The following is a 12,854-nucleotide window of genomic DNA, read 5'->3' on the forward strand; positions in this document are numbered from 1 at the left end:
CGCAGCAGTGGAGTAACGTGTGTGAACTTCGGAAGATTGAAGACCAGTCGTGCTGCTGCATTCTGGAGAAGTTGTAGAAGTTTGATGGCTCTTAGAGGAAGACCAGCAAGTAGCGAGTTGCAGTAGTCTATCTTTGAGATCACAAGAGACTGCACAAGCACCTGGGTAGCTTCCTGTGAAAGAAAGGGTCGAATCCTTAGTATGTTACAAAGGAGGAATCTGCAAGACTGGGTTAGATTAGAAACATGAGTTGAGAACAACAACTGTTTGTCCAAAGTTATGCCCAGGCTACGTGTAGCTTCAGATAGTAATATGACCTATAACATCCATGACCTATAACATACATAAAATCACAAAAAAACAGTGATGAGTGACATTTTGCTGCTTTAATGAATCTGTTTATCTCATATCAGTAAATAGGTTATACACTTTGGAGTCAGACAGCAGCAAATTAGTGTGCATGCAGGGAATTCTAAAAGTTTTGTTTATTGTTTTAGGTGGACAGGTTTGATGTAAACGCATCAGACTGGTTGTTTGATGTGTCATTATCTGTCATTTGATGCTCCAGCGCAATACCTGTGTAAACAAAGAAAAGCTGCTGGAGAGTGTGTGTGTGTGTGTGTGTGTGTGTGCGCGTGTGCATGTGTGTGTGTGTGTGTGTGTGTGTGTGTGTATGTGTGTGTGTGTGTGTGTGTGTGTGTGTGTGCGCATGCGTGTGTGTGTGCATGCGTGTGTGTGTGTGCATATGTGCATGTGTGTGTGTGTGTGTGTGTGTGTGTGTGTGCATGTGGGTGGATGTGTGTGTGTGTGTGTGTGTGCGCATGCGTGTGTGTGTGTGTGTGTGTGTGCGCGTGCGCGTGTGTGTGTGTGTGTGTGTGTGTGTGTGATGAATATGCGGAGGGGATATGCGTCACACTCCAAAAAGAACAGAGGCAAAAACTAAAAGGGGAGAGAGGCGGTTTGACTAGGCCAGAGTCCAAGAAACATCACAGTAACGAGGCACTCCACTGACAACATGAGGAAAATGTCCGGTGTACGATTGTGTGCCTAGCAGCATTCTCACTCACAGGTTAAATAAGGACACAGTCCGTGTTGACCCCTCAGGTAGGTAGAGATTCCCCGCCATATTTACAATAAAGCATCTTTCTGCTGGCATCAAAAGGACCAAGACTTGAACTTGATCCTAATGCACCCTTTTCCCTCTCTCAGCGGAGGCTGTGGTGTGGCCCGTGAGCTCGGGGGCTCCTGGTCAACATAGCTGAGCGTGACGTTAGTATGTCTGCAGTCGGTATGCGGACATACTGAAAATGATATGAAGTTGTCCAAAGGGCTTCCCTGCTTAATGAAGAACTAGACTTTGGGTTAATATAGTGAGAACTAATATAGTGAAGAACTAGACTTTGGGTAATATAGTGAGAAAGAAAATAAAATAATTCCGTCATGCATCTCTGCTCATGTGCAGAAACGCTTACCCACAGGCACCTTTCGATCCCCTGGTACACATCTAGTCTCCTGCCAGGTTACACACTTTTGGTATTTTCAGTGGTGCAGGAACAAAACTCTGGAGCTCTGTTCCATTACATTTTCATGCTTGCTTGTCCCTCTGTTGAAGCAGTTGAAATCCTACCTCTTGTGGATTATCTTCTCTAACAATTAGTTCTCAGTAGTACTATATTTGCTTTAAAAAAAAAAAAAAATTATCTAGTGGTGTTGTACTGTTCGATGTCGTTAATGTTGTTAAATGTTAATATTCTGATTTATTAGATATTCTATTTATTGTTATTTATGATTTGTTATTTTTAGATATATTAGTTGCATTTGGGAGTCATCAATGTCTTGTGTGCTTCCCCAGCTTGTCCACCCTGTGCCAGTCACACACATCCTGTGTTTTGTTGTGTTTATAAAAAACATCAAAGACTTTTTGTTTTTGAAGCAGGAGATGATGAAAAGGATTCAGGTAATTACAAAAAAATGGACACTTGCTGGAACAGGAACATTTTTAACATAGCTCACTGGTCACTAATAAACAATGATTTCAAAACAGAACGAATGACAGAGTATGAAGATCAATATGCTTTAATAATATATCAGTGCAGAGATACAACTTCTTATTGGGTAAAATTTCCCATACAGTAATGTCAACAATAATAATTTGTCATAATCATTGTCAATATTAACTGAGGATTGCGTATTATGACTAACTAATCCAAAATCTTACTTGAATAATTGGAGACTGTCCATGCAAATTATTTAACTTAAGTAAGCTGGTATTGTCTTTAAAGTTGAAAAACAGCGACAGATCACAACAAAAGTGAAACTATAAATTCTAGGTCCTTTTGTCCAACATGTATTCTGCTCATGTATGAATAAGTAGCGTCTCAAATGAACTTGAAACTTAACAAAGTTGTGAAATTTTTACCACATTGTTTAAATCAAACCATAATACAATGTGACAAACATAAATGTGTTTACTCTGATAGTTAATTAAAGTAACAGTGAGCAAAACTTTATAAGGTGTTATTTAACAGACAACTTTGGATACTGGATGGACTAAATGCATGTCAGGGGCACATAACACCAACAAACATGTTTTACACCTTTATAAAATGGTGGTATAGCAAAAACAATACCTGTGTGGTATTGCTCAAATCTAATATCTTCTTAAACTGAGTCTGGTCTCCATACATGAAATACCATGAGTTATTCTCAGTTGAATCGTTTTATTTCCTTGGCTTTAGTTTTGAGCATGGCCTATGTTTATTTTCTCTAGATCTCCAAAAGATAAACCAAGATAAGCAAGCATAATTGTTAGATTTATCCAGCAATGTTTGGGAAATGCCCTGAGTTCCACTCAACTTGGCTCAGGAAATGCAGTGACTGTCTTCCTCTAATCTCACTGGAACAATTCATAAATACAGCAATACTGGGAAAGAGAAGCACAGCGAGGCTGTGAGACCAGAGAGATCAGCATCAGTGGGCAGGCTGAGCAGATCGGTATCTCTCAGTCACTCACTACAGGGAGAAATGGTGTCTCTCTCTGTCTATCCATCTCCCATTGAGCTGATATTGTGTCTACTGTACACAACTTTCTACCACTATATCAGATTAGAAGGAGGAATCTTTATTTTAAGAGGGAAAGTGCATCAGGGGAATATTTTCTGGGATTGGGAGCTGTAATCTGCATCCCTGAAAACTCCTAGTGCAGTATCTTGGTCTGGCTCTGTCAACCTGCTGTGGTTAAATGTTAAATATCTTATCAAATGGATAAACGCAAAAGCAGGTTTGACTTAAATCAGCTGAAGCTTACTGCAATATTATTTTAAAATTGTAGTCCATAAATTACAGCTAAGAATTATCTATGGAAAGAAAGATCCAACAACTACTTTCTGTTCCGTTGGTTGTCTCACCATAAAGTCCACCATATAGCAATACATCCCAGGTGTGGGATTAAAACGTAACTGGATTTAACTGGAGGTCTAGCTACAACTTAATGCTTCATACAGGTTAACTCTGAACAACAAAGACACATTTGTGGAGCATGTGTGTGTATGTGCGTGTATGAACAGCGGATTGGATAGCCAACAACTATTACTATTAAATATTTGTGTATATGAAAGGGATGCTATAGTCAAACTTCAGTAATTAGGTAAACAGTAAACTATCAATAAAGGCGATTCAACTTTAAAGACAACCTCAGCTGAAGTGACAGAAATACTGTTAAACTGATATATTAAAGGCAGTGATTATTTTTGAATATAACATTTACTCTTAAAATATCTATTTTGCTACATCTCAAGAGCAGAACCTTTTTATTTAAAACATCTCTTCACTAGGGTGTTTTCTTTCTCTCTTTTAGCAAGAATAAAACTGCACTGGCCAGCCAACAAATATAATCACAGAGAAAAAAAAATGCCACTAGAATTGAACTGATACCAGCACTACAGACCGCTTAAAACCAGTACTCATGTCAGCATCTACTGAGTAGATCAGACAAAGTACCCAGGCATTGAGCGCTACAACTCTTACAATATAGAGAAGTTTAGTAGAAACTTTAGAGCATCTTCCTTTAAATATTGTGTTTACAGCTAAAATGACAAAAATGAAAGTATATAAAGTGGTCACCATGTGAATGGCAATAGCTGAAGAACAAATAAGAGAGAGAGAGAGAGAGAGAGAGAGAGAGAGAGAGAGAGAGAGAGAGAGAGAGGGACTGACAAAGTGGAGAAAGGTGCAGCACCTCCAGTATGAACTAAAGAGAAAGGGCACTTAAACATGCATAAATATCAGAGGTGAAAGGTCAAAGAGTCAGAGGGAGGAAGGTTATTAGGGAAAACAGCATTTTAGGACAAATAACATTCTTACAGTAGATCATCTTTCTTTAAGACAGTAGATTGCTGCTTTTAATGTCTGACAGAGGCACAGAAACAGAAAGAGAAGTTCAACAGAAAATCAGGACAAAAATAGCCAGCAAGGACAATACAACTCTGCAACAGTAAAACATAAACTAATACAAAAAATAAACTCATTAAGAAAGCTTTTGTAACTAAAATAATATATTTTATGTGTGTGTATGTGTATATATATATATATATATATATATATATATATACATATATATATATACATATATATATATATATATATATAGTTTTATAATGTATAAAGTATTTAATTTAGAAAGACAGTAAAAATAGAATCAAAGCTACGTTCTTGTTGTAATGTGGTATGGTAGACGCGTGGGCGTTAGCTCTGGTATGATGATGGGTATAGTCAGGACTGCGGCTGATACTGTGGGTGTGCGATATAGAGGGGTTAAATAATCCCACCGACGCTGCTCTAGGTGGCCTGGTCCAGCGCTCGGAGCAGGTCGCTGCCCTGCAGCAGTCTCAGGCTGTCGTGTAGCGGGACGTTAACTTCACAGTCATAGCGCGTCAGCTCGGGCAGACAGCACGTCTCAAAGGAGGGCTCGAGGAGGCGGCTTACTACACCTGGGGAAAACAAACCCAGTCCAAACTGTCATCTGCTGTACGCACAACTACGTCCTCCCATTGTCTGCAATGGAAGTGATGTACCATGTGGACATTTATAGCACGTTAACAGTGGTCGAATCTGTCTGGTCCAATCTGCCTGTATGGGTCATACGTTTATTTTGAACGGCAGCGACAGGGATGATTTTTTTGCAGAAAGAGTTTGTTTTGACTGCAGCAAACAGAAAAGTTTTATACGAAACAATTTTAATTGTGTGAGAGAATTATATGGAAAATCAGAAAAAAAAGATTACTGCTAGTGAAGCTTTATATGTATATAAAGCTGTATATGGTGGTAGTGTGGGTCTGTTTATGTAGTGTTACATGAAGTTCTCTTTACCTGATAAGGCACTGGTGCTGTGAGACATTCTCTCCAACACCGCCCATTGCTCATTCCTCATCTTTTTCCACATCATCTCCGACACCCTAGATGCCGATGCTTCCCCCTACAACGCACAGGTAATCCATGTCAATGCCACGTATTTGACAGAACATGCCCGATACAAAGACCACAAAATGATGATGTCACGTCTGCGTTATGCATGCGGCACATGACCTCACTCACCATGTTCATCTGTGAGAAGGAGCGCTTCATGCTGTTTGCTATTGCGAGCCGAGCTGGGCTCATGTCTCTGTAGGCCTCGCTGGGCCGAAATTTCTCCACGGACCTGCCAAACAACACACTCGTTAGATGGCGCTGGTGCAAATGCCAGTCCAAACTGGACACCAAGAGAAATGTGTCTGGGATTGTTCTAGGGAGCTCACGGTCACCTTTGCCTGTACAGAGGCATCCGCTTTTCTGGCACGGGCTGGCAGGAACAGCTCGCTGCCAAAGAGTCCATCCCGCCCACCTTGGCACCCGGGTAATTTATCCGCGGGTCCGGTGGCCATTGCAGGTTCTGGCGCCCGCCCATGGAGGACAGAGGTGTGCTGGATGGATTGTGGTACACGGGCATCCGCATGGGACCAAAGTATGATATGGGTGGCCAGGGGTCCAGGGAGGCAGGGGTGGGTGTCGGCTTCTCCCTGCCTGGGAGCACGCTGTGCTGGAAGTGGGCCGGTGGAGGTGGGGTCAATGGCTGGAAGAGGCTGGCGATGTTACAGAAGCTTTGCTGAGGGACCCCCAGAGTGGCAGCCTCAGACGAGGCGTCCTCCTGGCAGATGGGATTCAGCTGGAAGTCCTCACCGTCCATTGGGATGTAAGGGGCCAGCGTCTCCAGATCCAGATCGCTCAGCTCAGCCTGAAAGAGACAGAGGAGGTCAGGAATCAGCTACAAGTAAAACTCTTCAACCCACATGACAGTACAGTATATAAAGTGGACATGAATGATTTTGCACTTGCAAGCTGGACCATCATTTGTCTATTGCTGTCGTAACTCGAATCACCATCAATCTAATAAACAAGTCTGTAGCTTACGTCTACCTCTTGGCTGCAGGCGCTCTTTGTCTCCTGTGTGTCCAGAGCAAACAGTTTCTCAGTGAGCTCCATCTTCAAGTCGTTATCCACCGAGCTGTAGTAATCTCCTGGGCTACTGGGCTGCAGAACAAGATAAAACCCACTGAGACTTGCATAGCAAAAAAAACAAAAAAAAACAGAGCTTGGTCTTAATAATGTTGCGATCAAGAAAGCTGATGCGGATTATAGACACAGTTGTCTAGGTAACAGCCTTACTGTGGAGCAGGTACTCAGGCTGAGAGTGGCGCTGCTGGATAGTGGAGCCTGAGACATGGAGAACGTAGCGGCCGTTTTGGGCACCTCTGCAGTGAAGCTTGGCTTCAGGTCCTCGCCGACGGAGTGGGTTGGCATGGGAGGAGCCTCGCTGCCCACAGGGTACACGTCCTCGTACGGAGGACGATCTGGAAAGCCGGAAGCCAGAACACTTCAAAAGTTGAGGAGTGCAAAGTGCCGTTTAGCCCAGCGTTTATCGGTGTGAGGGTGTTGCGGATGTGGTGCACAGGGCGGCCTTACTGAAGTCGAGGGCGATGATGGTGTCGCCAGGCGTCGGTGCCAGGTGGCTGAGATCTACGGGTTCCTCCTTGAGCTTGGTGAAGATTGTTCCGGCTGCCTCGCCGGGCACAGCCGACCCGGCCCGGCTGAGGAAATCTCGCATGTTATGGGTCTTGAACAGAAACTCGGTCTGGTCTACAGAAAAGACTGTAGTCTTCTCTTCAATGTCACTGTCAAATGTCAGAGAAACACGAAGCATGAAACATGACAGGTTTCTTAATTTCATTTGAGTCGACTGGCACTAAATATAATGTGTATTACAGCAGGTTTTGCCCCTGAACTCACCTCAGAACGTAATTAACACACACAATGCACTGTGGCTGGGAATTGCGACTGTTGTAGATGACAGTGCACTGGGTTTCCACCCACACGTAGCCCCCATGCTTGGCCAGCATCCGGTACTGACCAGTCACAGCCTGCCCTTTAGTGCATACTGCACGGGGGCGGAGAAAAGGTAGTTAGCTAGACATATACTCAATGACTCTTTCATAATAAAGCGCCATTTAAATGTCATCTTAGTCAAATATCTACAAACATCGGCATGTTGAGCTGCAGATATGCATATTAGAGTCTAAAACTAGCTTTCCCCGTTGATGAGGTAGAAGTGCAGTGTAGCTGACCCACAGACAGGCAGACCGACATACGGACAGACAGGCAGACCGACATACGGACAGACAGGCAGGAAAGCAGGGCTGGGCCGAGCGGGCTGGGAGCGAGACAGGCGCACAGCCGCTGACAATACGAAGTTTTGACAGGCTGTCTCTGTGGTTCTTCTGACCTGGATCCGGTCCAAGTCTGGCGTGGGAAAGCGGTGGGCCCAGGGTTGCAGGGTTCACCCTGAGCAAGATTAACCCAGGCCAGCACATGTGCTCTTCTGCAGCCTAGTCACGCCGGGCTGGGCTGCTCAGCCATGAGAGTTCACGCAGCTGGACGGCCAGATTCATAGAGAGCCCTTTCTCCGAGGAGCCTGTGGCCTTGGGCTAGCTGCAGCCCTCAGACTTCGGCAACACGGCATAGTGTGTGTATGTGTGTGTGTGTGTGTATGCATTTGTCTGGGTGTTCTCAGATGAGTACGATAAGTTCTGAGCTAGCGGCATTGATTTATGGTCCCAGTTCAGGGTCCACTGCTAAAGGTGCCATTAGATGGATTGTTTATTCATAAGTTTTCACACACACACACACACACACACACACACACACACACACACACACACACACCAAACCACACCACACACACACACACACACACGCACACACACACACACACACACACACACACACACCACACTACACCAAACCAAACCACACACACACACACATGCACACACGCACGCACGCACGCACACCACACACACACACACACACACACACACACACACACACACGGCGACCCTGCTCTCCTTCCCTTTCAACAAATCCAATCCAGATCAACACTTGCTTTGCTGCTCTCTCTTCCTCTCCTCAGCTCACAATGAAAGGGCCCTAATTACATGTTAACGTCACTGTAGATAGAAGCCACTCCACCTCCAGCATCTGATTATAGGGCAATCTGGGACACCTGGCCCAGCCGAGGATGCGGCAGCCCTGGTCAACCCGATGCTCTTATCTTCCCTGTCACAAGTCAGCCGTAATGGGATTCAAGACATCCTAATGCCCGCTGCAGTCGCCCCTAATAGAGCCAATCCAATAAGGCTCTTTTGAATCACGCTCATAACTCATACGCGCATGCGAAATGCAATTTGTCCGCCCGGGGGCCTGGTTGCTGCAGCGTTCGTGTCTGCCTGCACTGTGCGGACGGTCCGGGTTTGTGGATCTCGCCAGATATTGAGTTTCACCTCTGGATGTTTGGATAAAGGCAGATAAAACAAATTAGGGTGATGGGGTGTTGATGGTGGAAGAAAGAAGGACACTGAGAGTTAATACCGACCGCCCTAACCCCCCCAAATCCATCTCAAACCTGTTTTAGTTAGGACTCTTAATTACCAACCAAATGGAGCATGCTACAGCAGCCCAGACGTATAGCAGCAAAGAAGCAGAGGCGGAGCCGCTGAGAGAAGAGGACCGAGAGTTGCAGAGGTGCTTGTTTTAGGTAGCCCGTTGTGTGGTGCCACCTGAAAAACCCACGCAGGCTTAGTGGGGCTTTACGGCGGGGGTTAATTAAACAGGGCACAATGGAGAGGATTCAGGGGCATTACGGGACCAGAGGTCAGTGGCTGGATTTGTATGTACATTATGAACGGGTACGGAAAGTGTGCGCCAGAATGGCTCGTACGCGCATTCGTCTGTGTGTGTGTGTGTGTGTGTTAGTCAGCACACGTGTCAGCATTCATCGCTGTCTGCGTGTGCTCATATGACTGAGCAACATTTGAATCTGAGACAAATACATGTTGAGTGGTGCCTGTCAATTTTTGCATACGCACAAATCCTCTTCCCAGGAACACTGGCCGAAATGTGTGTTGGTGGGATCTGGGTGTCAAGCAGCAAGTCGAGCTCCACCCAGACATGAGCTGTTGTGTTTGGAAGGATTGAAACAGTAAACCTTGGGAAACATGGATGGCAGCTCCTGAGCTGACCTGTTCCATTGCACTTTCTCAGAACTGGTCTGCCAACATCGCGTCTATAATCACATCAGGTCCTGTCTCCTTTTACTTCAATGCTCCACTCACAAATACACTCTCACTGTCACTCTCCATCTCTCTCTCTCTCTCTCTCTCTCTCTCTCTCTCTCTCTCTCTCTGTCTCTCATGTGTGCACACACTGACCTTAGAGCTGAGCTCACATTTGTACAGTCTATGTGCTTTCGCAAGCTGGAGGAAGTTTGCTTTTCCTCAGAAATTCATGAGTTAGGCTGAGCGGGAGAGAGAAAGCATATCAAGGCGGTCTGTTTATCCCAATCTAGGCAGCTAATACACTGGGCAAAGGCTGATGTGGCAGAGTGGAGGAACTTACAGTTCTGGTGGCTTTTGGTGACACTTTCAGAGTCAAGGGCGTGGTAGAACCCATACACAGAGCGACCCAGGAGATCTTCAGGACTGTAGCCCATCAAGTCAGTCACTCTGGACCAAGGAGAGATGCACACACACACACACACACACACACACACACACACACACACACACTATTTGAAAATTCTTCTTCTTTAATCATGATCCATTTCATACGGCCTACTCCACAGAGGAACTTTATGACCTTGGTTTTGGGATAACTTTCAGCACATGCATTTCTGAGGAAGATTAATACCATGTCCCCATCCCAAGGCCAGTGCACTGAGACTAAGAACATTCTTTATACTTACCTCATCCTCTTTAGTTTTGCCAGCATTGTATTGAATGACTACAATTGGAGATGGAGCATTCATTTAACCATAACCGTTGACTCTTAATGGACGAGCGGGTTAGGTAATCTAAAAGAAACAAACGGCATCTTCAACAGGAGTGAGAAGGTATTTACCTTCTGAAGACTATCTGGTGGAGAAGTGTTTCTATTGTTCATTTAGCATTCAGAAAACCTAGCTAGGCATTTTCTTTTGAGGTTTCAAAACCACAAGCTATTTGTTCTATTCTGTTGCAAGATACCAAAGGTCAATCCTGAACTGAAAAGTGTGTGTGTATGTGTGTGTGTGTGTGTGTGTGTGTGTGTGTGTGTGTGTGTGTGTGTGTGAGAGAGAGAGAGAGAGAGAGAGAGAGAGAGAGAGAGAGAGAGAGAGAGAGAGAGAGAGTGAGAAAGCTTAGATTAAGTGACTTCTGTCTATTGCTCATGGACACTTTTACAGAGGTTATATAATGTCACACAGCTGCAGGCCCTGGGATATGAGAGAGAGAGAGAGAGAGAGAGAGAGAGAGAGAGAGAGAGAGAGAGAGAGAGATTGAATGGGAGCAAGAGAGAATTTATTTAAAAGCCTCTCACCATTAAAGAGACCTCTCTTCTCCAGCTATTTAACAAATCAATTTCAATTTGATGAAATGCAACAGCTCCCATCCACATCCTTCCAACAATACACAATCACACAAACACACTTAATGAAGGGGAATTTGACTGAGATAAAAGGGGTAAAAACGCTAAACCCTGTTGACAAAAGTAGATAACTGAGCTGGAAATGTATGGACTTGATAACCCTGCAAGTTCCCCTCCTCTGACTTACTGCACTGCTGCATATCACTCTGAGAACAAAAGTCTGGGGTTTTTTTTGACCAACCTCCAGCGGCATTCTAACATCATAATAATGATACATTCACCGGTGGACAGCAGTGTGGAAATAACTGCTCCGCTCCTACGCAGCTGTCATCAGAGGTGCTCAAGGTTGCTTTGTGCGCTTCAAAGCCCTTAACCGCCGCGGTGCATTTCAGCCAGTGAAGGCGTACATTAATGCCTCTGTCTGCTTATCCCTGAGGCCCTTAATGTGCAGGCTCACAGTAAAGTGTTAGCAGAGCTCAGCCTCCATTCTGTTGGTCAGAAGCACTGCCACTTTGTGCTACAGACTCTGCGTGGAAAGCCAGGCACACGAGCCAAAGCGTTTGCAGAAGCACAGTGCTGGACAAGAAGTGATGGATTTGTTCTCTTTATACGTAACATGCCCACAGGCACTTCGTTTCATAGATTCTTCTTGCCCAAAGTGTCAGACTTATGTTGTAGAATCAGCTGTTTTTGGTCCATCCAGAAGATTTTGTGAGAAAGTAAATGGTTAAAAACGTTTGTTTTTTAAAAAAAACAAACACTTTTTTCTAGCTCAGTACCCAGAGAAGGCTGATATATACGACTACCCTGGGGATTCTGCAACCGTAACAGGCCTTGTGTTATAACCCTTTAACTAAAGCAGTGCATGAGCATGAAAACCAGGCAGAATAGATGCTCCCTCAGAGGAGGAACAGCTGTGGCACTGAAGTGTGATGTTGGCACTCCAGCACCACTGGAAGGGTGAGAGGTGTGGCCACGACCTCTGTGAATGCTGTGATTGGAGGAAAAAGCTGCTCTTTGTGAGAGGAGTGTAGAGAAGCTTCTGTGGTATAACTGACATTTGTGGTCCAAATATGTGGTCGAGCCTACACAGTTAGAAGTGTTTCCATCTAATTAGCCCCCGGATGGTGCAGATATATTTAGTGTTATAGTGCTGTGTGTGTGTGTGTGTGTGTGTCTGTGTGTGTCTGTGTGTGTGTTTGTGTGTCTATGTGTGTTCGCGTTTGTCTGTGTGTCTGTGTGTGCATGTTTCTGTGTGTGCATGTCTTGGTGTGTGTGTGTGTGTGTGTGTGTGTTTTTGTGTGTGTGCGTGTGTCTCTGTCTGCGCGTGTGTCTGTGTGTGCGGTGTGCGCGTGTGTCTCTGTGTCTCTGTGTGCGTGTGTCTGTGTGTGTGTGCGTGTGTCTGTGTGCGCCTGTGTGTGTGCATGTGTGTGTCTGTGGGGTATGGCTTTTGTGGAATGGGTTTACTTCTTGCTATGAGTAACTCTAAGACATTTATGAGAGCAAATTACACCATCTTAGACAGAGGTCCATGTACATTGTGTATGCATGCGTGCATATGTGAGGGTTACTGGACGCTGCAGTATCTGTATGTGTGCAAGTTTGTATGCATGCATGTCTACGCATCACCCGTACCCACAGTAGCCGCATTTGCATGTGTGGGGTACACTCGTGTGTGCAGGGTACATAAGCGTACGTGCTCATGGTACCTGTCATCGCAGTAGGTGAACTTCATGTCCATGCTGTGCCGGCTAAGGAAGGTCTTGCTGTCGAGCGGCGTGTCGATGTTGGAGGGGTGAGGGATAGGCTCACAGATCATCACCATGCAGGTGAGGGGAGGCTCCTTAAACCCACACAGCACACGC

The 12,854-nt window shown here is 45.0% G+C and overlaps 1 protein-coding gene across 4 annotated transcripts in view; it reads right to left on the reverse strand.

Moving 5' to 3' along the window:
- Window positions 1-2,058: 2,058 nt before the first annotated feature.
- epas1b (endothelial PAS domain protein 1b) overlaps window positions 2,059-12,854 on the reverse strand; it is a 33,392-nt gene continuing 22,596 nt past the window's right edge. For 2 of the 4 annotated variants that reach the window (XM_027002590.2, XM_027002591.2), the window contains exons 6-15: window positions 12,699-12,854; window positions 9,985-10,091; window positions 7,321-7,468; window positions 6,997-7,205; window positions 6,700-6,884; window positions 6,445-6,564; window positions 5,799-6,268; window positions 5,593-5,695; window positions 5,368-5,473; window positions 2,059-4,988 (exon numbers count right to left, since the gene is read on the reverse strand). The exon at window positions 12,699-12,854 is cut by the window's right edge and continues 47 nt beyond it. In XM_027002590.2, the coding sequence (XP_026858391.2) occupies window positions 4,837-4,988; window positions 5,368-5,473; window positions 5,593-5,695; window positions 5,799-6,268; window positions 6,445-6,564; window positions 6,700-6,884; window positions 6,997-7,205; window positions 7,321-7,468; window positions 9,985-10,091; window positions 12,699-12,854 (1,756 nt within the window). In that variant the 3' untranslated portion in view covers window positions 2,059-4,836. The remainder of the gene's footprint in view (window positions 4,989-5,367; window positions 5,474-5,592; window positions 5,696-5,798; window positions 6,269-6,444; window positions 6,565-6,699; window positions 6,885-6,996; window positions 7,206-7,320; window positions 7,469-9,984; window positions 10,092-12,698) is intronic. The other 2 variants (XM_027002592.2, XM_027002593.2) reach the window with 1 other exon arrangement.

This window comes from Electrophorus electricus, chromosome 11 (genome assembly GCF_013358815.1).
Source record: "Electrophorus electricus isolate fEleEle1 chromosome 11, fEleEle1.pri, whole genome shotgun sequence".
Taxonomy (NCBI): Eukaryota; Metazoa; Chordata; class Actinopteri; order Gymnotiformes; family Gymnotidae; genus Electrophorus; species Electrophorus electricus.